At 39.7% G+C, this 25,023-nt stretch overlaps 1 protein-coding gene across 1 annotated transcript; it reads right to left on the bottom strand.

Annotated features, from left to right (window-relative positions):
* Positions 1-1,045: 1,045 nt before the first annotated feature.
* Positions 1,046-22,746, bottom strand: myoz2b (myozenin 2b). The gene is made up of 6 exons (XM_034188154.1): positions 22,536-22,746; positions 19,474-19,583; positions 18,225-18,391; positions 2,359-2,467; positions 1,628-1,790; positions 1,046-1,541 (listed from the first exon to the last, which is right to left on the bottom strand). Exons 2-6 carry the CDS (start codon positions 19,553-19,555, stop codon positions 1,316-1,318), a joined length of 747 nt encoding a protein of 248 aa, XP_034044045.1. The 5' UTR covers positions 19,556-19,583; positions 22,536-22,746; the 3' UTR covers positions 1,046-1,315.
* Positions 22,747-25,023: the final 2,277 nt, after the last annotated feature.

Here is a 25,023-nt window from a genome sequence, read left to right as displayed (position 1 = left end):
AGTCAAAGATGTGTGGTCAACTATGAGGCTAGTCTGTATTTAAGCTTCATGTTAGGTGTTAAAAATATTCAGATTAATATAATATTTCTGACTTATTTGAAATTGTTCATGTTTGATAAAAACTGTGACTGTCCGTTGACTTAACCAAATGTTACCAGTTGCAAAAATGATCAATCTCACATTGTATATTATTGTCTGTACAGATTAATGAAAGTTATGGCTTACTGTGAAAATCATGCCTATATGGCTACGGTGCAACGCACGCTCTGATTGGCACGCATCGGATTTCCAGTTCGATGCTTTCCCATATTAGACAGTTACCGGGACAATGGGTCTAGATTGCATATCACATTCATTAGAAACCAGAAAGCTAAAAACATGAATAGAAAATCAAGTCGGACATGAACGTACTCCATAAATATCTAAACAGCATCGGAAAAAACACACATATTGAAAGCCAACCAGCTAACCGTACCATCTGTTAGCAAGTTCTTCATGGAGGTGAAGAAAGTGAACAGGTCTGACTGCGAGACCTCACACTCAGTTAATAAGCCTTTAATATTTTACCTTTCAAATGACCTCGCAAAGAGCTGCTTCCTACTACTGTAATTTTGGTTATATCAGTGATAATATTAAGCTCTCATTTCATGAATAAACAGATTGCCCCATTGCGATGAATCAGACCTCCCCCTCACCCCCATCAACAAAATTTCTGGATCCACCCCTGTTGCAAGACATTGTGTGTGAAGGTCCTTGGTTCAGCTCAAACAATTTAACATTGATTTTAAAAACCCAGAGGATGGAGCTAAAGCTACACAAATGCTTCAAAAGTCCTATGACAGCATTTTGACTCAACCCAGAATTTCCCTTCGGCTTTGCAATACTTACAGGTCCTGGAGACCATTAGTTTGTTCCTGGTTTTTGGTAAAAGCTGAAGCATCTACCCTGTCAAATATAGTGAGAGAATCCATCTCCTCCATTTAATATGATTATTCAAAAAACATAAATGTGATCATCTTTTAAGTCTAACAGCAAATAATGAGGATAAACCGAATAAAATTTTATTAAGTTTGATGCATCAGATCAATCCAAAAAAAGAAACTTAATTTTGCTCAGAAAATATACCATCAATCTGAAACCATGTAATAATTTTTTTTTTTGGATATGTTGTATTTACTAATGTACGGAAAATATTCTGGCTGACAGAGGAAAGCACAGGAAGCATTTTGTTGTCCGTTGCTTTGGAAAAATCGGATGCTATTTTGTGATAAATTGGCACTGGGCATAAAGGTCATGTTGCCAGATTAAGACCCATCTACAGGTCCTCGGACTCTGGCACTTGGACGGGCTCCAGGACGATAGTGGGTAGGATTAGTGTGCCACCCTCAGATATCCAACCCTGGGCGGTTCTGTTGAACGTCTGCCGCTTCATACTCGGCTCCTGAAGTTCTGGGTACCTGGGAGGGTTCAGGTCCAGCTCAGGAAGCTTAAATGTGATTCCCCTGGGAGCTTTTTCAAAGCCACCATAAGGAGTGGCAACTCTGAAATTGGAGAAAAAACCTATAAATTGATGCTTTTTCTTGCACTAAGCATGAGTTTGGAAAAAAATTGTATGTGCTCTTCTCACCGGTTAAAGCATTTGTACTCTGGAAGCTCTGGCCTAGGGTCTGGTTGAGGCATTCTGAGTTTGACAGTTTCAGCGAGGTCGGGGTTGCCGAGGATGGCCTCCTCCCACGGGGAGTGGTACATCTTAGGCAAAGATGTGCTGCTGATCTTCTCTGCAGTCACTGCTTCAAAAAAAAGAAAGAAAAAGAAACCATAAAACAAACAGAGAATAAAAATGTCAGTAAGTGATGATATGGTGGAGGTTAAAAGTCGACAGAGTGTTACGAGCAGCAGCAAGTGGAAACTTCACACAGACAGACTGGGATGTCAGTCATTACGATGGAAGCTCTTAAAATAGTGCATACTATCCGCATGCTCTCATCATATAATATGTCGACTTGGGATGAAAGCATGCGAGAGCATTTCTGATCATAATCACAGGGCAGAGCTGTTTTAAAATCAAATAAAGTTCAAATCCTTTTTTAAAATCCTTTGTTTAACATTACAATGTACATTTTGGTTCAAGCTCAGCTGTTATAAGGTCCAGGTATGATGCATGATGTCAGGTTTCATTCATGAAACATCCTTACATAGTCAGTAGCTCCCATTTCCCTGGAAACACTTATTTTTAGTGCACATAAAACACAGTGGGAAAATGGTGCTGTAGTAACGGATTTTGTCTAATTAAGAAATTGCACTGCTTTGTGACTTTAATTGTAACAAAAAAATAAATGTGATTTTTTTTTTAATTACCTGGCTGAGTGTTGGTGTTGGTGTCAGCGTGCTGGTGATCAGCACTTCCAAGAGTCGGTGTATCCACTTTAATTTCGACAGTGTGAGTGTTCACATTTAAAATGTCATTCTGCAAAACACAATACAGCAAAATACTAATTCAAATCCTGACATTTGCTCACACGGACTGGAAATCAAAATAAAGCAAATCATCGCTGTTGTCACGCCTGCACTCACAATACCCACTTTAAACATGAAAAAGTACGGAAAATCAAATATTTTAAGGTTACTAGCTGCTCAGGTGTTTTAAGTCTACTTGATCTAAGATGATCAAATGGCTCATCTTAAATTAATGAGCTTGGTCAAAGTGATATGTGTGATTACTTTAAAATCAAATCACAATCCGAAGTTCAATTTACCTAAATAATGAGTTTGTTGAAAAATACATTTTGAAGGCTTTGTAGGTTTTTTAGACTTCTTCCTCATCACAGAAGAATTGTCCAGTGTATGGTGGCACCCAGGTCCAAACCTGAAGTGGCTCATGTGGATGGGCAACTGGAACATCCATTCTATGAAGAATGAAGGGCTGTCGATGGAACTTGGAAAACTCCAAATTTGTGGTGAAAAGACCTGGAAGTGGTCAGACCTTGGTGGGGGGATAAACTTATTTCTGGTGTGTTTGCCCCTGTCTTTGGCATACTGAGGTAGTGGCCATAACCAATTCTTTCAAATGGTACCAGCTGTCACCCCGGTCAATGAATACATCATGGGACTCTGGGTTAAGCATTCTCTCGATGTTGTGTCTGTTGTCTCCGTCTACTCTAATAGTGATTGATGTCTCATTGAAGAACACCCCAGAATGGCACTCTATTTATTATTTCAGTACAACCACCGACACAGGCAGGACTGACTGTGAGGGTTACACTGGTCCATAGATCTGGTAATCATGACAAAAACAGCTCAGTGTTTCTTAAATTTGAGGTGCTGGATCCTGGCTTTAATGTCCAGAGACACATCACTGGACATGGTATCCGACAGTGATAAAAGAGATTGACAATATTTTTGTGGGAAAAACTTGTAGAACTGTGGAGTCTATAGAAATATTGTGGTTTTCCTTGAGGATTAAAATGAAGTCTCACAGAAGAAAACTGGCCAGATTTTAAAATCAAACTGTGACTCTGGGATTTGTGTGCAATCTGGCTGGAGACATTTGCAGACATGGACAGAACTGATGATCTGAGTGGAATGTAAGCGTTCTTCCAAATCCAGCACCTGAACGTTGCAGGAGATTGTACTGGAGTCCTCAGTGTCCATAGGAAATGTTTTATATCTGAGAGTAATATGAATATCATCCACAGGAGTCGTAGTGTATCTTAAGATAGAAATTCCAAGCTGTATAGGGTACTGAGAAAGCAGGCTGCAGTGGCCCTGAGGGTAGACAAGAAAGGATTAGTTTGAGGAATTGCTGAACAGGTGCCTCACCATCTGTGGTCTAGTGACCCTCAGCCTATTTCCCTTCATTCCTCCATCCTATGGCAAGTCAAGGTGAGTGCCAGTGTGATCCTGGCAGACTCCTCTCCTGTACTGTCTTCTTGGGCTGGCTACTTTAAGCAGTTGTATATGGCTGATCCTGCTGGGATGTTAGACATCTCCAGTGTCAGGGTTCTGGCCAATGATTCTCCAGTTAACTGTGAACCACTAAATGTTAGAGTACAAACAGCTGAGGACAGGGAAGGCTCCAGGGATCCGTGGCATTGGAGCTGAGCTCTTCCAGGCAGGTGGAGATGCTATTCTCCAGGTATTGCAAGCAATGTTTTTTTTTTTGGATCTTGGATATGGGCATCATCCTGATGGACTGAAAGAAACAAATTCTTTTCCCAGTCTTTAAAGGAAAGGGTGACTGCTTGGATCAAAATAACTACAGTGTTATTACGGTTCTCTGTTCTCTTGCAAGCACTATTCTGAATAGGATTCAGTTCCAGTTATTTGCCACTAAGCAACTGGAACAGTCTGGCTTCACACCCAAGAAGTCAACCATCGACTGCATTCTAGCTCTGTAAGTACTTACTGAAAGGAAACACAAATATTGGCAATACTTCTTTGCAGCCTATGTATATTTTCACAAGGTGTTTGATATGATTAACCAGGCTGTACTCTGGAACATCCTGAGAATGTGTAGGGTCACCAGGAAGGTACTGGAGGTCCTATTCAGCCTGTCCACAGATGGTGTGAGTGCTGTTTGGAGCAGAGGCAGAATCTCTGATTTTTCCCGGTGAAGACTGGTGTTTGTCAAGGATGTTTTCTGGCTCCTACACTGCTCAGTGTTTGTGGGAACAACTGACTTGAGTGCATTTACTGGTGAGGAATGATTTGCCTGCTTTTATTTTATGGACAGTGCTGTGATCTTTGCAGAATCAATGGGTACTGTAATTGCAGCACTTGAGAAGCTGAGTGTGGAATCATACTCTCTTTGTTTGCAATTGTACTGGATCAATACAATGATCCAGGTACTGTATTCAATGGCTTCATGGAGTCAACCACCAGAAGTGTATGTGTTTGGGATTAAAGTCTGAAACCTATAGAGACATTCCCTTGCCTCAGCAGTGACATGAATATGTCTTGGTTCTTGGCTTTGGAGATAGAAAGACATCTGGAAAGAGCTTATTGAGTCAGAAGATCACGGGACAGAGGTGTTATATGATAATACCTTTGCAGGAGGAGGAAGGTCCACTTCTTCTGGGTCCTAGTGTGTCTTGGCCTACTGCATGGTTGTGATACTTGGACACTAATCACAATATCTTTCGTATGAGGTCTCTTTGGATGAATTACTGGAATGGCATTATATCAAACAAGCAGGTATTTAGTGTAACCAAGCAGCATATCTTTGTGTCTCCAGTCGGGTTTGGACACCACACTTCTTGCTTTCAAGACCAAAGCACTACTAGATCAGCCAAAGGGGAATTCCCCAGTTGTCAAGCCACTGGGAACACCTTTTCAATATGGACTTTATCTGGTTACATTAGGGAGATTCAGATGAGGAATATCACTTGCATTGTGAGGAAGTGTCACATGGTCTGGTCATGATTCAGGTGCTTTAGTGTTTAGTAGCTGCAGAAAGACAATGTATGCTTAGGTTTAAGTTTAAAATTCCTTAACTTTGATGACTATGGCCCATACCTTTGCCAAAATTAGTCGTTCAATGGCAATTAAGGAATTGGTCTTTATCCACACATGGTGGAAATGGACCAGAACACCTGGAGACAATAGGACAACAAACAGACAAACAGACATGACTCCACTGATTGACTTTGACCTCATCTGGGCAATTCAAGAACCCATCAACATACATGAGACATGTTTGGGGAAAACCAGCATCTAAAATTCTAATTTTCACCCTGACTCCAATGACCTTGACCTTTGCTAAAATTAACTATTTAAGGACAATTCTGGGGACAACCTTCATCCACACACTGAATTTGGTGAAATCAGTCAAAGAACCTGGAAGAAGTAGGGAATCAAACAAACAGACACACACACGCATGCACAGGCATTGCTCAAATTATTTTTCAGTGTGCACCACCAGCAGCACATGCACATGTACATATAAACGTGCACACATCACCAGGCACTGATAAACAGCAGAGCGGCCTCTCAGCAGGGTTGGCTGCACGACACCGGAACATGGCTCTGTTATCGGCAGACAGTTCTAACACTTCTTCTGAGTGGAGGATTTTCTGATAAACATTACTGTGTGATGCAGAGAATCATTTACACATTTCCTGGCAGGAGAGTGTTAAAAGAACACTTTAGAAAACCACTAATGGCTTTAACTGGGTCACTCTAACAATGTAAAACAACACTGAAATTGGTCCTAAAGCCACATGTCTTCAGACAAAGAGAGGAGGCCGGAGAGCCAGATGTTCCTCTCAGAGTACTGCAGGTGTCACTGGCAGTTTCCACCTGACACTGCTTTCATTTTCACACCCATCACCTACGTTCTTTTGTCCACCTGTGGGCATGTTGTTGTTACAACGAAGTACATTCAGGTACAGTGCTGGTGCACTGCTATCAGGGCGAGACAGAAAGCAGTGGCGTAACCTGAAGTAACACTGAGTTAAACAGCTACACCTTACACAGGTGCGGTCACACAGTGAAATTTAGGTGTAATTTAATTAGCATATTATCACTGTTAGTATTAAATGCCAGATATAGCTTAATTACCTTTACCTGCACTTTATTATTCAATTTATATATTAATACCATTAGCACTAAAGCAGGTGTAGCAGGTGCACAGTAAATTCACCAGTGTAAAACTAACACTGGTAGTGTTAAGTTAACACTGCCAGTGTACATATGGTCCTACTCTGGCCAGAGTGGGACCATATGTTCACTATCAGTGTTAATTTAACACTACTGATTTTACTGTGTGTAGTGTAGTAATGCCAGCTCCACTGATACTGCCGCAGTCAGACAATACGCCAGACAACATATTTATGACCCACACCAAAGCCAACTATTTTGAAAACCAGGACTTGGTGGCTCTGGTGTATTGCAGGCCTCCGGCTGGCGGTGGAACTTCGTGGGTTCCTGCTCTTCTCTGGATAGACGTCTCCTACCCTCGGGCCTGCCCATGTGTCACAATTTTGGTTATTAATTGGACTCAGCATATTCATCTTCTCTTTGCACTTTTGCATAATAAATTGTTATTTATTGGAATTCCTATTGACCGCTCATTTACGCCCCCGAACGTGGGTCCGTGCATTCACTTTCCCAACACCTGCGCTGAGATTAGTGTGTTAGCATTAGCTTATTTGGTAACTCAAAGATTGTGTTTGGTCTTCATTCACCCTGCCCAGTTCACTTGTTTTGTCCATGCACTGCCATTTTTACTCATTTAAGGGCCCCTTCACACATAGTACGAATACGTACAACTCCAGGGGGACTCATGGTAGTAGAGCTCGTATGAGCGAACCATGAAACAGGCAGGTGTACACGATGCCGGTGCGACAGTTCATGCACGCGGGAACGCAGTGCCAACAGCTGCACAATGTGTAACCACATCACCCAGCTGCTGTGAAGAAAAAAAAATACATGCTGCGATAGTTCTGTGCACGTGCGAGCACAGCAGCTGCTGTGAAAGTACCAAAAAATAAAATTATATGCCATCCACGGGAATCAAACCTGTGCCTTCCAAAAGCTTTCGTTTCTAGTCAGAACCTTTACCACTGTACTACCATCACTATCCTGTGAAAGCTGCAGGAAACTGCCTGATATCAGAAAGGACATGGACGTATTAAAAAAAAAGTAAAACCACACACCATATAAAAACACTGCATTTATCAAGCAGGCAATACAAAATTGATCCGTCTTTTCCTCTGCAGATGACCCATGGTCACAAACATACAGACATGAAATGACATGAATGAGAAGCAGGGCCCTCTGGTCATGTCCACATCTGCTGGCGGCATCCAGCCGGCCCTGTGCGTGTCCTGCCCAACATGCGTGTCTTGTGGAGGGCGCACCGCAGAACTTACACCACGTCATGTGGAACAGAGCTCACGTGGGTGACGTGACAGTCAGCTCGCCCACTGCATGCTATGATCTGACGGTCCATTTCAACCTGGGGGTGGCCTGTTCATGGGCTGCAGCGAGCGTGCATGCACACTGCAGCTGGTCGCCATGGCGATATATGTTTTTATTTATGCCCACATGATGACAGCAAGCAGACACACGCGTCGCTGTGGGCAGTTGTTAGACCATGTCCGTCTAAACACAGTACGTGGTATCCAGCTGGGATGTCCAGCTCGACAGATCTCCACAGCTGCTTCTGTCGGTGGCCACACCTCCTGACAGTTCAGCGCACAGACCAAAGCCACACCCGTGGGGCACATAGACAAATTTCACTGCCAGCACAACAATGATTATCTGCTGACTGTTGTTATGTTAGCAGCGCAAATGGCCACACATTTTCTAAGTGCCATTCGAATGGTGTTAGATGTTTATGCATGTCAGCTGGAATTTGGCCGACACCTGCCGCGAGAGGGTTTGATGGGCTCGCACAGGGCACACGCTGTCTTTCAGCCGCTGGTATGTGCAAATAGTTGTAGCAGCAGGTGTATGAGGCGTTAAAAGCAGCTACGATTCTACATGTTTTGCATACGATTCCTGCTTCATGTGCACTTTATGCGCAAATCGACAAGTTCACACTATGTGTGAAGTGGCCAGACACTGCAAAGAGCGCTGCATTTGTAACTGCCATATTTGAGTTTTAAGCTCTTCAGAAAACCTGTGGGTAACACTACGGAAGATTTGTCCACTGTATATACAAGGGGCATTCCTTCTATTCTAAGAGTTCATAATTTCCCAGTTATGCACCCCCTGCTCAAGGAATGCCCCCTGAAGTCAGAATTCCAACTCGTTAACTTGTTCGAGCACACTTGTGCGCATGCATAAACACAGTGTGAGCAGCTGGACCATGTTGCACCACATCACGCCTCTGCTATGGAGAAAAAAAATTAAAAACCACACACCATAAAAAAAAAAAAACGCCATATTTTATTGAATCCCTCTTATGGAGCGGATAATACAAGTATGAACTGTCTGTTCCTCTGTGTATGACCCACGGTCAAAGACGTTACAGTCATGAAATTGCATGAATGATGCAGTGCTGTCTTATTATGTCCATCAGATATATAAATAATTAACACAATCACCGGACACTGACAGATGAGATACTGGTGTATAATTAAGGAAAATCACTGGGTTGATTTAAAAAATAAATAAAAGTGGAAGCAATAGAGAACCCTGCAGTTAAATAACTCTGGTTAAATAAAAATAAATGCCACTAGTGGGATTTGAAACTGTAATTTACAAAAGCTTTGATTAACAAACAGAATCTTTACCACTGCGCTACAATCAATTATAATAGGAGTGTGAAATGCTTAAAATCGTATGTTTCAAAAAAGAGAATTTAGACGATGTACAGACATGCATGCCGGGCCGGGCCACAGCCTGCCGAGGTGTGCTGTGTGAGGCCGCTGCAGCCTGATCAGATCTGTACATACATACAAGTATAAGCATTTTATGCAAGTGTGTCACCTCCTACATGCCATATGTGTGTGTGTGTGTGTGTGTGTGTGTGTGTGTGTGTGTGTGTGTGTGTGTGGGGGGGGGGGGCGAAACACACATACGCCACATGTGTTTTGGAGGGGAGCTGGGGGGAGGGGGGATTCATGCCACATGTGTTGCTTTTTGCACTTTGACATATTTCACATCCAGCTTGAAATGAAGATAAAGGAATGGATTTTGAACTGGATGGATATGAATTTAATTGTGTAAACAGAAATAATAAAAGTGGAGGAGGAGTGGCTGTGTATGTGGATAAGAAGATGGATTATAAAATAGTAGACAATATGACAACTGTGATCGATAACTTATTAGAATGTATAACTATTGAAATATATGAAGAAAAAAGCAAAAATGTATTAGTCAGCTGTATATATAGAGCACCAGGATCTAGTATTGAAACATTCACTGACTGTATGGGAAAAACGTTCTCAAAAACTAATCACAAAACTGTGTTCATTTGTGGTGACTTAAATATTGATCTGCTCAATCCAAATAAGCATAAAATAACAGATGAATTTATCAATATAATGTACAGTATGAGTTTATATCCAAAAATCACCAGGCCAAGCAGAATTACATCCCATAGTGCTACCTTAATTGATAATATATTCAGCAATGATATTGAGAATAATACTGAGAGTGGATTATTAATCAATGACATCTACCAGTTTTCATCGTTTATAATAGAAACCATCAGCGGAATCAGCCAGAGGAGAAAATAAAATACAGGCGAGTGTGGACAGAGGAAAACATGAACACACTAAAGAAGGATTTACGGGAGCAAAACTGGGAAAAGGTATACAGTGAAAGTGATGTTGATAGTGCATATGAAACTTTTTTACAAATATTTACATCATTATATGATAAATATTGTCCAATTAAACAAGACTACAGAAAACAAAAAATCCAAGATCGACCATGGATGACGAAAGGGTTACGAAATGCATGTAATAAGAAAAATACACTGTATAGAGAATTCATAAAATTAAAGACTAAAGAGGCAGAAAATAAATATAAGAAATACAAAAATAGATTAACTAATATTATACGGGTATGTAGGAAGGAATATTATAGTAACATATTATATAATAACAAAACAATATTAAAGGAATATGGGATATATTAAATAGCATTATCAAAAATGGTAACAAAAAACAGAGTTACCCTCAATATTTCATTGATAATAATGTCAAGAAGGAAAATAAGGACGAGGTAGTCAACGGTTTTAATAATTATTTTGTAAATATTGGACCAAGCTTGGCAGAAAAAAATTCCCAATTCCCAACCTGAGGATTGGGATAATAATCTCATAGAAAGAAATCCCTGTTCAATGTTCCTCACAGCAGTGGATGGAAAAGAAATTATAGACATTCTAGCATGGGCCGGGGCGGAGGATTAGCAGCAATCTTCCATTCCAGCTTATTAATTAATCAAAAACCCAGACAGAGCTTTAATTCATTCGAAAGCTTGACTCTTAGTCTTGTCCATCCAAATTGGAAGTCCCAAAAACCAGTTTTATTTGTTATTATCTATCGTCCACCTGGTCATTACTGTGAGTTTCTCTGTGAATTTTCAGACCTTTTGTCTGACTTAGTGCTTAGCTCAGATAAGATAATTATAGTGGGCGATTTTAACATCCACACAGATGCTGAGAATGACAGCCTCAACACTGCATTTAATCTATTATTAGACTCTATTGGCTTTGCTCAAAAAGTAAATGAGTCCACCCACCACTTTAATCATATCTTAGATCTTGTTCTGACTTATGGTATGGAAATAGAAGACTTAACAGTATTCCCTGAAAACTCCCTTCTGTCTGATCATTTCTTAATAACATTTACATTTACTCTGATGGACTACCCAGCAGTGGGGAATAAGTTTCATTACACTAGAAGTCTTTCAGAAAGCGCTGTAACTAGGTTTAAGGATATGATTCCTTCTTTATGTTCTCTAATGCCATATACCAACACAGTGCAGAGTAGCTACCTAAACTCTGTAAGTGAGACAGAGTATCTCGTCAATAGTTTTACATCCTCATTGAAGACAACTTTGGATGCTGTAGCTCCTCTAAAAAAGAGAGCTTTAAATCAGAAGTGCCTGACTCCGTGGTATAACTCACAAACTCGTAGCTTAAAGCAGATAACCTGTAAGTTGGAGAGGAAATGGCATCTCACTAATTTAGAAGATCTTCACTTAGCCTGGAAAAAGAGTCTGTTGCTCTATAAAAAAGCCCTCCGTAAAGCTAGGACATCTTTCTACTCATCACTAATTGAAGAAAATAAGAACAACCCCAGGTTTCTTTTCAGCACTGTAGCCAGGCTGACAAAGAGTCAGAGCTCTATTGAGCTGAGTATTCCATTAACTTTAACTAGTAATGACTTCATGACTTTCTTTGCTAACAAAATTTTAACTATTAGAGAAAAAATTACTCATAACCATCCCAAAGACGTATCGTTATCTTTGGCTGCTTTCAGTGATGCCGGTATTTGGTTAGACTCTTTCTCTCCGATTGTTCTGTCTGAGTTATTTTCATTAGTTACTTCATCCAAACCATCAACATGTTTATTAGACCCCATTCCTACCAGGCTGCTCAAGGAAGCCCTACCATTATTTAATGCTTCGATCTTAAATATGATCAATCTATCTTTGTTAGTTGGCTATGTACCACAGGCTTTTAAGGTGGCAGTAATTAAACCATTACTTAAAAGCCATCACTTGACCCAGCTATCTTAGCTAATTATAGGCTAATCTCCAACCTTCCTTTTCTCTCAAAAATTCTTGAAAGGGTAGTTGTAAAACAGCTAACTGATCATCTGCAGAGGAATGGTCTATTTGAAGAGTTTCAGTCAGGTTTTAGAATTCATCATAGTACAGAAACAGCATTAGTGAAGGTTACAAATGATCTTCTTATGGCCTCGGACAGTGGACTCATCTCTGTGCTTGTTCTGTTAGACCTCAGTGCTGCTTTTGATACTGTTGACCATAAAATTTTATTACAGAGATTAGAGCATGCCATAGGTATTAAAGGCACTGCGCTGCGGTGGTTTGAATCATATTTGTCTAATAGATTACAATTTGTTCATGTAAATGGGGAATCTTCTTCACAGACTAAAGTTAATTATGGAGTTCCACAAGGTTCTGTGCTAGGACCAATTTTATTCACTTTATACATGCTTCCCTTAGGCAGTATTATTAGACGGTATTGCTTAAATTTTCATTGTTACGCAGATGATACCCAGCTTTATCTATCCATGAAGCCAGAGGACACACACCAATTAGCTAAACTGCAGGATTGTCTTACAGACATAAAGACATGGATGACCTCTAATTTCCTGCTTTTAAACTCAGATAAAACTGAAGTTATTGTACTTGGCCCCACAAATCTTAGAAACATGGTGTCTAACCAGATCCTTACTCTGGATGGCATTACCCTGACCTCTAGTAATACTGTGAGAAATCTTGGAGTCATTTTTGATCAGGATATGTCATTCAAAGCGCATATTAAACAAATATGTAGGACTGCTTTTTTGCATTTACGCAATATCTCTAAAATCAGAAAGGTCTTGTCTCAGAGTGATGCTGAAAAACTAATTCATGCATTTATTTCCTCTAGGCTGGACTATTGTAATTCATTATTATCAGGTTGTCCTAAAAGTTCCCTAAAAAGCCTTCAGTTAATTCAAAATGCTGCAGCTAGAGTACTGATGGGGACTAGAAGGAGAGAGCATATCTCACCCATATTGGCCTCTCTTCATTGGCTTCCTGTTAATTCTAGAATAGAATTTAAAATTCTTCTTCTTACTTATAAGGTTTTGAATAATCAGGTCCCATCTTATCTTAGGGACCTTGTAGTACCATATCACCCTAATAGAGCGCTTCGCTCTCAGACTGCAGGCTTACTTGTAGTTCCTAGGGTTTGTAAGAGTAGAATGGGAGGCAGAGCCTTCAGCTTTCAGGCTCCTCTCCTGTGGAACCAGCTCCCAATTCAGATCAGGGAGACAGACACCCTCTCTACTTTTAAGATTAGGCTTAAAACTTTCCTTTTTGCTAAAGCTTATAGTTAGGGCTGGATCAGGTGACCCTGAACCATCCCTTAGTTATGCTGCTATAGACGTAGACTGCTGGGGGGTTCCCATGATGCACTGTTTCTTTCTCTTTTTGCTCTGTATGCACCACTCTGCATTTAATCATTAGTGATCGATCTCTGCTCCCCTCCACAGCATGTCTTTTTCCTGGTTCTCTCCCTCAGCCCCAACCAGTCCCAGCAGAAGACTGCCCCTCCCTGAGCCTGGTTCTGCTGGAGGTTTCTTCCTGTTAAAAGGGAGTTTTTCCTTCCCACTGTAGCCAAGTGCTTGCTCACAGGGGGTCGTTTTGACCGTTGGGGTTTTACATAATTATTGTATGGCCTTGCCTTACAATATAAAGCGCCGTGGGGCAACTGTTTATTGTGATTTGGCGCTATATAAAAAAAATTGATTGAATTGATTGATTGATGTCAGCTGTTCATGCAAGTGCGCTCCCAAACCCCCCCCCCCCCCCCAGCTTGCCACATGTTGCGGATGGGGGGTGGCGCAAAACACATGCACGCCTCGTGTTGTGGAGGGAGCAGTGGGGAGTGGCGTAACACACGGTCGATACACACACACGTCACATGTGTTGTGCGGGGAGGAATGGGGGAGCGCAACACACGCGCAATACGTATGCACAGCACATGTGTTTGGGGGGAGCTGACACTCTGGCATGCCACGTGTGTTGCTTTGCAACGCCACACTGGTGGCAAATTTCACATCCAACTCGAAAGTGAAAGTGATAGTCTGCTCACTATTTTCGTGCTGACAGCACAAATGGCCACACATTTCCTAAGTGCTCCATGAGCGGAGTTGGTTATTTGTGTGTGTCACCTGAAATTCCTTCCCACTGTAGCCAAGTGCTTGCTCACAGGGGGTCGTTTTGACCGTTGGGGTTTTACATAATTATTGTATGGCCTTGCCTTACAATATAAAGCGCCTTGGGGCAACTGTTTGTTGTGATTTGGCGCTATATAAAAAAATTGATTGATTGATTGAATAATTGTAAATATAAAACATCGACCGATTTAAATGAAATTGATATGGTGGTGGTAAAACAGGTCATTGAATGGATTGCAGAACCATTAACATACATCTGTAACTTATCATTTCAATCCGGTAAATTTCCCAATCAAATGAAAATAGCTAAGGTTGTGCCGCTGTATAAGACTGGGGATAGACACCACTTCACAACTTATAGACCTGTTTCTTTGCTTCCACAATTTTCCAAATTATTAGAAAAGTTATTCAATAATAGATTAGACAAATTCATAAATAAACATAAATTACTTACTGATAGTCAATATGGATTCAGAGCAAATAGTTCAACATCACTTGCATTAATAGAATCAGTTGAGGAGATTACAAATGCCATAGACCACAAATTACATTCAGTTGGAATATTTATAGACCTTAAAAAGGCTTTTGATACAATCAATCATGACATATTAATCAATAAACTTGAACAGTATGGGATTAGGGGGTTGGTGTTGCACTTGGTGAGAAGCTCCTTAAGTAACAAAAAACAGTTTGTGAAGTTGGGGGAATATACATCATCATGCTTGGACATTGCTTGTGGTGTCCCACAAGGGTCAGTATTGGGTCCAAAAAAGTTTCTAATTTATATAAATGATATTGTCAATGTTTCCAAAATATTAAAATTAGTATTATTTGCAGATGACACAAGCATTTTTTGTTCAGGGGGGGATTTGCAGGAGTTACTGAGGAGGATCAGCATAGAAATGGGAAAATTGAAAATATGGTTTGACAGAAACAAATTATCATTAAACTTAAGTAAAACAAAATACATGTTATTTAGCTATTGTAATACAGACATACAGGTTCAGTTACAAGTCAAGGGGGTAGATATTGAAAGGGTACATGAAATTAAGTTTCTGGGGGTGATAATAGATGATAAGATAAACTGGAAGACTCATATAAAACATATACAAAGTAAACTGTCAAGAAGCATTTCAGTTCTAAACAAAGTGAAACATATTCTGGACCACCAGTCACTCCACATTCTTAACTGCTCACTGGTTTTGCCATATTTACAGTACTGTGCAGAGGTATGGGGTAATACTTATAAAGGTACAACACAATCACTATCAGTAATGCAGAAAAGAGCTATAAGAATTATTCATAATACTGGCTATAGAGATCATACAAATCCACTATTTTTACAATCCAAAATCTTAAAATTCACAGACTTGGTTCATTTTCAAACAGTACAAATCGTGTATAAAGCAATAAACAATTTACTTCCAGCAAATATTAAAAATATGTTTTTTAACAGATCAGGGGATTACAGTCTGAGGGGGAAATTTAATTTAAAGCATCAGTGGGCACGAACAACATTAAAAGGTTTCTGTATTTCTGTCTGTGGGGTGAGGATGTGGAACAGATTGGGAGTGGGGCTCAAGAAATGTCTAAGCATGAACCAGTTCAAACAGCGGTACAAAAATATGTTTTTTTCTAGGTATAGGGAGGAGGAAGGGTAATGAGGGTTAGGGTGTTTTTGTTTTTTGCTTCAGCTTGTAAATATATAGTTTTTGTATGTAAGTAGGTATGTGTAGGTGTATATTTATGTTTGTGTGTATATATATATATATATATATATATATATATATATATATCAGTTTAGGTGTGTAGGAATCTATGTGTATATGTGGCAAAGGGTATTACTGGTTGTGGGGAAGAAGGGGTAGGGATAAATAAGCTGATGCTTCACCCTACCCCTTTTCGGACACGTTGGGTACACATTAGGAACTTTTTTGTTGTTGTTTTCACTGATCTATCTTGTATTTGTTGTTGTATCAATTGTTCGAAATAAACAGTTTTCATTCATTCATTCATTCAAAGTGATCATCTGTTCTTTGTTTTCATGCTGACAGCGCAAATAGTCACACATTTTCTAACTGTCCTGCGAGTGGTGTTGGATGTTTGTGTGTGTCACCTGGAATTTGGGTGACACCAGAGGGATTGAATGGGCTCTCACAGGGCACTCTCTGTCTTTCGGTCGCTGTTGTGCGTGATTAATTGTAGTGACAGGTGTATGAGGTGTTGGAGGCAGCCGATTTTTCACAACAGTTTTTTTTTTTTGTTGTAAAATTGAGTTCATTGACTAATTTTGCATGCTTTTTCGGTATTTGTCATCATGTGTTTGTATTTATGTAATTGTCTTTATGTGTGTTTGTATATTTCTTATTTTTATAGTATAAGGGGTGGGTATTTATAAGCTTTGCTTCTGCCCTCACCCTTTCAGTTGCATGGGTTTGTTGTTCAGTTGTTTTGTTATGAGTTTTTGTTATTGTTGATTTGTGTGCTGAATAAATTCATTCATTCATTGACTGTTGTTGTTTTGTTTGTTTTTTAGAGCATAACGTACTGTCTTATTGTGGCTTGTGAGCTGTTGGTATTGTATTTCTGTGCATGAAATACGTCACAATGTTTTGTTTAGCAGCAGGTGCCAAAGGACCAAAGTGATGAAGGTCGGAAGCAACCCCAGTCTGATACATATTACCCTAAATCGAGAAACTATGGAACAAGTGAAACAATTCAAGCACTTGGGAACCCTAATGATACATGAGGGAAATGTTAGCTGGAAGTCCAAAACTGGATAGTTATGGCAAAACAGGCTTTTGGCAAACTCTGGCTACTTCTAAGCAAAGAGCTTCATCTACAATTGAAGAAGACTCTGAGATCAGCAGATGGCAAAAGGCTCGAAAGTTCTGAAATGTGGCTGTGGAGACAGATGGAGAAAATAAAGTGGGTTGGTTTAGTGTGGTAGCAATGATGACATATTGCGAACTGTAGGGGAAAGGAAGTTAATCAAGACCTGTAAGAAGAAGCAATAGAAGAGGATAGCTGTTGAGGGAAGGATGGAAAGAAACAGGCCTAGAGGAAGGAAAAGAATAATGATGCTGGATAACATCAAAACGAAGGATTCATACCAAAGGCTGAAGGAATAATCTTAAGACAGAGGTGGAGTGATAGGTGTAGGGGTACACTAGAGAGAGAGAGACAGCTATTAGCATTGGCTAACCTGGTGGATTTTGCTAAAAAAGAAAACAAAAACGAACTGCTACACTGCGCTACAAACAGAGCCCTAAATTAAAACACTAATGTAACCTCTGAACAACTTGTTCTCTTCCATGAGGTCTTTTTGGTGGACCGAATATGTTTGTAGCACATGTTGGAGGTGTCCAGCTTATTTTATGATTTGTGGTGGAACACATTTTCCTAACAGGTAACATCATTCTCTGTCGTGATTTATGGCTTCCAAAGTAAATGAATGCGACAGCAGTCTGTGGCTTCCTCCCAAATCCTGAAGACATGTTACTTTGATGTAATATTAACATTGCATTTTGTAAGAAAGCACTGTCAGAGTATTAACACTTTCAATGTTCTTTAACCACTTATTTACACTGAAAAAAGAGAATAGTTGAATCAACTTAAAAAGTGTTACAACTGGTAAGCTTTGAGTTGACCTAGAGTTGATCTAACTTGCAAACCTAAGTTCAAACAACTTAATTCATTCAGGTTTTACCAATTGTAATGCCTTCATGGAAACCACCAGTTCAGTGTTCATTGAACTCTGCAGGAGTTCTAGTTTCTGTTTCAGATCTGCACTGTCGCTGTTCAAAAACTAATGCAATTAAAACAATACAAAAACAGACTTACATTACTTACGTTTAGCTGCGTGTTCACCTGGTTTTGGATACTTTCAAATGTGTACTTGTCAGATCTCCTCTGGCGCATTTTGAAAAGGCGGGAACCTCTGTTGGAAAGCAGCGATAACTCCTCCAACATAATGTCTTTTGGAGTGCTGAGCTTCTTTCCTAAATCGATAACAGCCTCTGTTGGGGAACAAAGATGAGAAAAGGACAATGATACAGAAGAAAACAAACAAAACAAAACAAAACAGTACATCAGTGGATTAGCTGCACATTCCCAAGTGAACCTCAACTTCAGTCTCAAACCCCAAAACAGGAAGAGTTTGGATGATATGGAAAATGCAATTTAAAAAAAAATGCAGTGATTATTACATCTGCCAAGGATGTAATAAAATCACAAGCATTTATTTATTTGTCTGTCTGTCTATTAACAGGATTACGTCAAAACAACTGGACATATTTTGATGAAATTTTCACCAGAGATAGATAATAAGGCACGGAAGACTCCATTAAATTTTGGAGGTGATCGGGATAAGGATCCAGATTCTGGATTCAAGATTTCAATTTATATAGGCTTTGAAGAATTATGTAAAAACACCTACTTCACAGATTCTCACCAAATTTGCCGCACTGATAGATATTAGGACATGGAAGACATCAAAATGACATGACCAGAAGTTATCTTTGACCTTTTTGGTCTTTGGCTATATGGCAACTTGTCAACTTGTCATTACAAAAACTGAATGACACTTAATGACAGCAGTCATAAACATTTATGACATTGACATAATGTTCATGACACGTTCATGACTGTGTCATGTAACAGTTATGACAGTGTTATGTCACTATTATGACGATACCTTCAAGTAAAGTGTTACCAACAACTTTAACCATCATTTAAATGTGGTGAAAACACATTGAGAAAGAAAACATTTCGGAAAAGGTTCACAAATGAGGTTTCACCAACTCCATATTTGTTTGTGCCCTGTAGTGGAAAGTGACGTGTCATTGTTCTCGAGATTTAGTTTTGGATGGACACGTCGCTTCCTGATGCAGATGGAATGTACCACAGCTGTCACCGACCTTCACAATAGCCTAACAGCCACGCCCCTTCCCAACCAGAAATAGATCTTTGGAAAGGACAACGACAAAGTATTCATTGCCATGTGCAGCAAATCACCTCATTAGCTTTTTTAAGACAAACGCTGGAGAAGCAGATATCCTCTACATGTGCATGTGTATTGTGCATCAAGAAAATATCACACCGTTGGTACTGTGGACCTCTCGACATATAGCTGCTGCGTGCTTCTTCTTCTCTCCAGCTGACATGGTGCAGAACTGTGACATTGTAGCTTCAGTGAGGTTATCAGAAGTCCTGGTAACACAGGAGGATATACAGAGTTTTTACTCTGTTCCAAATCAACAAGAACTTTAAACCTGTCAGAACTACAGAATAACACATGCTTGAGATTTGATTGATGCTTTAATTTGTTGGGATTGCCTCTGTATTGATGTAACCATGTTTTATGTATGTTTGCAAAATATGTTAGGAATGCCAAATCTGATTTTCATCAAACTTTGCCAGTACACCAGGGCAATGGATGGGAAGACATGCTGTGATTGTGATTAAGGTCAGAGGTCAAAGTCAGATTTCCTGTCCCATATCAGTGCTATATTAGACTTAGACTGCTGGGGGGTTCCCATGATGCACTGAGTGTTTCTTTCTCTTTTTGCTCTGTATGCACCACTCTGCATTTAATCATTAGTGATCGATCTCTGCTCCCCTCCACAGCATGTCTTTTTCCTGGTTCTCTCCCTCAGCCCCAACCAGTCCCAGCAGAAGACTGCCCCTCCCTGAGCCTGGTTCTGCTGGAGGTTTCTTCCTGTTAAAAGGGAGATTTTCCTTCCCACTGTCGCCAAGTGCTTGCTCACAGGGGGTCGTTTTGACCGTTGGGGTTTTTACGTAATTATTGTATGGCCTTGCCTTACAATATAAAGTGCCTTGGGGCAACTGTTTGTTGTGATTTGGTGCTATATAAATAAAATTGATTGATTGATTGATATCAAAGCAGTGTTCAACAGTGAATCATATGGATTAAAATGTATTCTCACAGGGCTAAATTTCATCATATCACAGTGCTAAATCAAATCAAATCATTTTTACCATGACACAGTTGATTTCACTTTGTGATCAAGTTTAACTCTATTTGAAGTGGGAACAAATGCAAATGCACTAAATATTCAATGCCACGAAATTTACTGTTTAAATTTTAGATTTGATCAGTAAAAACTAGATCAGATGTGTTCAGAGAGCACAGCAATGACACACTCATGTTTTGAAATATCACGCATATAGACAAAATGTTACTGGGCTTAAACAGTTAAGCTCGTGAACAACAAAATATCTCAAATCACTTCCATAAAATTAGCCATTTTCATTTATATTAGCATGGAGCAAGAAATGTGGCCTTTACCTCTGACAAACCAAAATTAAATCCCTTCGTTCCATTCATAGGCCCAATGTACCTGTCAAGTTTGATCAAAGTCAGTTGAAGTGTTCTTGTTACTGTGTTAGTAACGGTCATAAGATTGCAAGCCTCCAACAGCATTGATAAAACAATTCATTAAACAAAATTTGACGTTCTAATTCAAATTTACGATTACTACTGAAGTGCATTCTACATACACAGATTTTACATCTTCCATGTGGTTTTTAGCTTGCAGCTGATCTGGAAATAAACCTGCTAAATTAGCATTTGGTGAGTTACGATGAACCCAGTTGAGGCTGCGTTCAGAGGATTACAAGTAAAACAATACATTGCATAATCCTCAAGTCCTGCAGCATTCCTGATGGATGTGTCTGCATCAATCACTGCAATCATTTTGGAGCATTTGTGGTGTTAGTTTGGATTTTGCATAATGAACTGCAATCCGCGTTTAAAGGTCGAGGCCACGCATTGTGTGCTAAGCTTGTGTGTAAAAAATAGACACAGCAAATGCCCAGCTGCATGCAAAAAAAACTTGGAGATGCAGCAGCTATGCGTTCTGTTTCATTTAGCTGTTGCTGTTGTACATTTGACAAAATGTAAAATGTAATATATATATATATATATATATCTTATCTTATATAACTGTATTCTGGTAGAGTCAACATTGTATATATTACATTTAATTACATATATAAGATGTCATACAGGGAGGGGAGGCTCAGGGAGGGGCAGAGGACTGCCCCTCCCTGAGCCTGGTTCTGCTGGAGGTTTCTTCCTGTTAAAAGGGAGTTTTTCCTTCCCACTGTAGCCAAGTGCTTGCTCACAGGGGGTCATTTTGACCGTTGGGGTTTTACATAATTATTGTATGGCCTTGCCTTACAATATAAAGCGCCTTGGGGCAACTGTTTGTTGTGATTTGGCGCTATATAAAAAAATTGATTGATTGATTGATACACTTGAAAAAAAGAGCCATTGGATGACCTCAGTTCAATTATGTGTAGGATTTCCATCTAATAAATATATATATATTTAGCCCGCAGGGGTGGTGGCCAAGTGGCTAATGCACTTGGTTTCAGTGCAGAAGGTCCATGTAATGTGGAGTTGCATCAGGAAGGGCATCCGGTGTAAAACCTGTGCCAATTCAACATGCAGATCCACCTTGGATTTGCTGTGGCGACCCAGAGTGCAAACAAGGGAGCAGACGAAGGGACTTACTAAATATATATATATATATATATATATATATATATATATATATATATATATATAGCCCCAACTAAAAAAAAAAAAAAAAAAGCACATCCATGCAAGAAAATTTTATTTAGTTTGGGACGACATATATTTATTAGATGGAAATCCAGCTTTTTGAGTGTATATAAATATTTTACATTATATGGTGCGACCTTCCCAATAGTGATGTTAAATTTCAATAATTTTCATGCAAAATTACAATAAATCAAAGCAATATGTTTTTTGTTTTTTCATTTTGAATTCATTCATTCATTCATTCATTCATTCATTCATTCATTCATTCATTCATTCATTCATTCATTTTAGTCAGTGTAACTACAAGACCATGAGAAATGCATTGCTTTAGTTATATGAAATATAAATGTTGTGTGCAGGTACACAGTAAAATCACCAGTGTAAAACTAACACTGACTGTGTTAAATTAACACTGCCTGTGTACATATGGTCTTACTCTGTTCAGAGTGGGACCATATGTTCACTGTTAGTGTTAATTTAACACTGGGGATTTTACTGTGTATTTATTCATCAGTGATTCAGATGTAACATCAGTTTAAATGTGTGAAAATTCTGTCTTGGTTTATCCATACCTGTGGAGGTGTTCCTGTTGTGCAGCCGATATCCTGCAGAGGAGGCTCGGAGGCTCAGAGGTCAACCTACAGGAGGTTGTTTGATCTTCACTGATCTTAACACTCGTGAACACTAAAGTCAAACTGAGAACACGTCTCTGTGTCTGTTGTGAATTGGTATGCAGCTTACATCAATAGGCTAAATTTAACGTGACAAACACTCAAAGCCGCTCTCAAACACTGCAGCACTCACAGGGCTACCAGAGAGAGATAGATAGAGAGAGAGAGAGAGAGAGAGAGAGAGAGAGAGAGAGAGAGAGAGAGAGAGAGAGAGAGAGAGATCAGGATGGACAGCGAGACTCTCTGGGAAACCCTCCAGAGGAACATCAATCAATCAATCAATCAATCAACTTTTTTCTTATATAGCGCCAAATCACAACAAACAGTTGCCCCAAGGCGCTCTATATTGTAAGGCAAGGCCATACAATAATTATGAAAAACCCCAACGGTCAAAACGACCCCCTATGAGCAAGCACTTGGCTACAGTGGGAAGGAAAAACTCCCTTTTAACAGGAAGAAACCTCCAGCAGAACCAGGCTCAGGGAGGGGCAGTCTTCTGCTGAGACTGGTTGGGGCTGAGGGAAAGAACCAGGAAAAAGACATGCTGTGAAGGGGGGCAGAGATCGATCACTAATGATTAAATGCAGAGTGATGCATACGGAGCAAAAAGAGAAAGAAACAGTGCATCATGGGAACCCCCCCACAGTCTACGTCTAAAGCAGCATAACCAAGGGATGGTCCAGGGTCACCTAATCCAGCCCTAACTATAAGCCTTAGCGAAAAGGAAAGTTTTAAGCCTAATCTTAAAAGTAGAGAGGGTATCTGTCTCCCTGATCTGAATTGGGAGCTGGTTCCACAGGAGAGGAGCCTGAAAGCTGAAGGCTCTGCCTCCCATTCTACTCTTACAAACCCTAGGAACTACAAGTAAGCCTGCAGTCTGAGAGCGAAGCGCTCTAATGGGGTAATATGGTACTACGAGGTCCCTAAGATAAGATGGGACCTGATTATTCAAAACCTTATAAGTAAGAAGAAGAATTTTAAATTCTATTCTAGAATTAACAGGAAGCCAATGAAGAGAGGCCAACACGGGTGAGATATGCTCTCTCCTGCTAGTCCCCGTCAGTACTCTAGCTGCAGCATTCTGAACCAACTGAAGGCTTTTTAGGGAACTTTTAGGACAACCTGATAATAATGAATTACAATAGTCCAGCCTAGAGGAAATAAATGCATGAATTAATTTTTCAGCATCACTCTGAGACAAGACCTTTCTGATTTTAGAGATATTGCGTAAATGCAAAAAGGCAGTCCTACATATTTGTTTAATATGCGCTTTGAATGACATATCCTGATCAAAAATGACTCCAAGATTTCTCACAGTATTACTAGAGATCAGGGAAATGCCATCCAGAGTAACGATCTGGTTAGACACCATGCTTCTAAGATTTGTGGGGCCAAGTACAATAACTTCAGTTTTATCTGAGTTTAAAAGCAGGAAATTAGAGGTCATCCATGTCTTTATGTCTGTAAGACAATCCTGCAGTTTAGCTAATTGGTGTGTATCCTCTGGCTTCATGGATAGATAAAGCTGGGTATCATCTGCGTAACAATGAAAATTTAAGCAATACCGTCTAATAATACTGCCTAAGGGAAGCATGTATAAAGTGAATAAAATTGGTCCTAGCACAGAACCTTGTGGAACTCCATAATTAACTTTAGTCTGTGAAGAAGATTCCCCATTTACATGAACAAACTGTAATCTATTAGACAAATATGATTCAAACCACCGCAGTGCAGTGCCTTTAATACCTATGACATGCTCTAATCTCTGTAATAAAATTTTATGGTCAACAGTATCAAAAGCAGCACTGAGGTCCAACAAAACAAGCACAGAGATAAGTCCACTGTCCGAAGCCATAAGAAGATCATTTGTAACCTTCACTAATGCTGTTTCTGTACTATAATGATGAACATTAGTCTTCCTTCTCTCTGATAGTTCAAGGTCATCGTGTGCCCATACAATTAAGACATTAATACTCAGCACAGCAGCATTTTTTTTTCTTTTTTGCTTCTCTGTTCAAACCGAGATATATAACTGTTATTAAGTGTGATTAATGACTCTGTCATTTCTGGTCTATTCACACAAACTACTATATGGTTTGACCTCTTCATTCCACGGTATAAAAAAAAGAACTGCTGTCTCAGTGAGAAAAACCAATGTAACAATTTGCATTGATTTCTTGAAAAGTTATTTCAACTTAGTTATTTCAACTTTCAACTGAGTTAAGGCCACAAGACTTCTCTAGTTAGGGTGAAATAACTTAAAAAATCTATGCAAATTGTTAAATCACTTTTTCTTGTTGAGACAGCAGCTCATTTTTTAGAGTGCACTAAATGTATTTCAAACACACACACACACACACACACACACACACACACACACACACACACA

The sequence above is a fragment of the Thalassophryne amazonica genome, chromosome 15, assembly GCF_902500255.1.
Source record: "Thalassophryne amazonica chromosome 15, fThaAma1.1, whole genome shotgun sequence".
NCBI classification, from domain to species: Eukaryota; Metazoa; Chordata; class Actinopteri; order Batrachoidiformes; family Batrachoididae; genus Thalassophryne; species Thalassophryne amazonica.
This window is presented reverse-complemented; position numbering and strand designations above follow the sequence as displayed.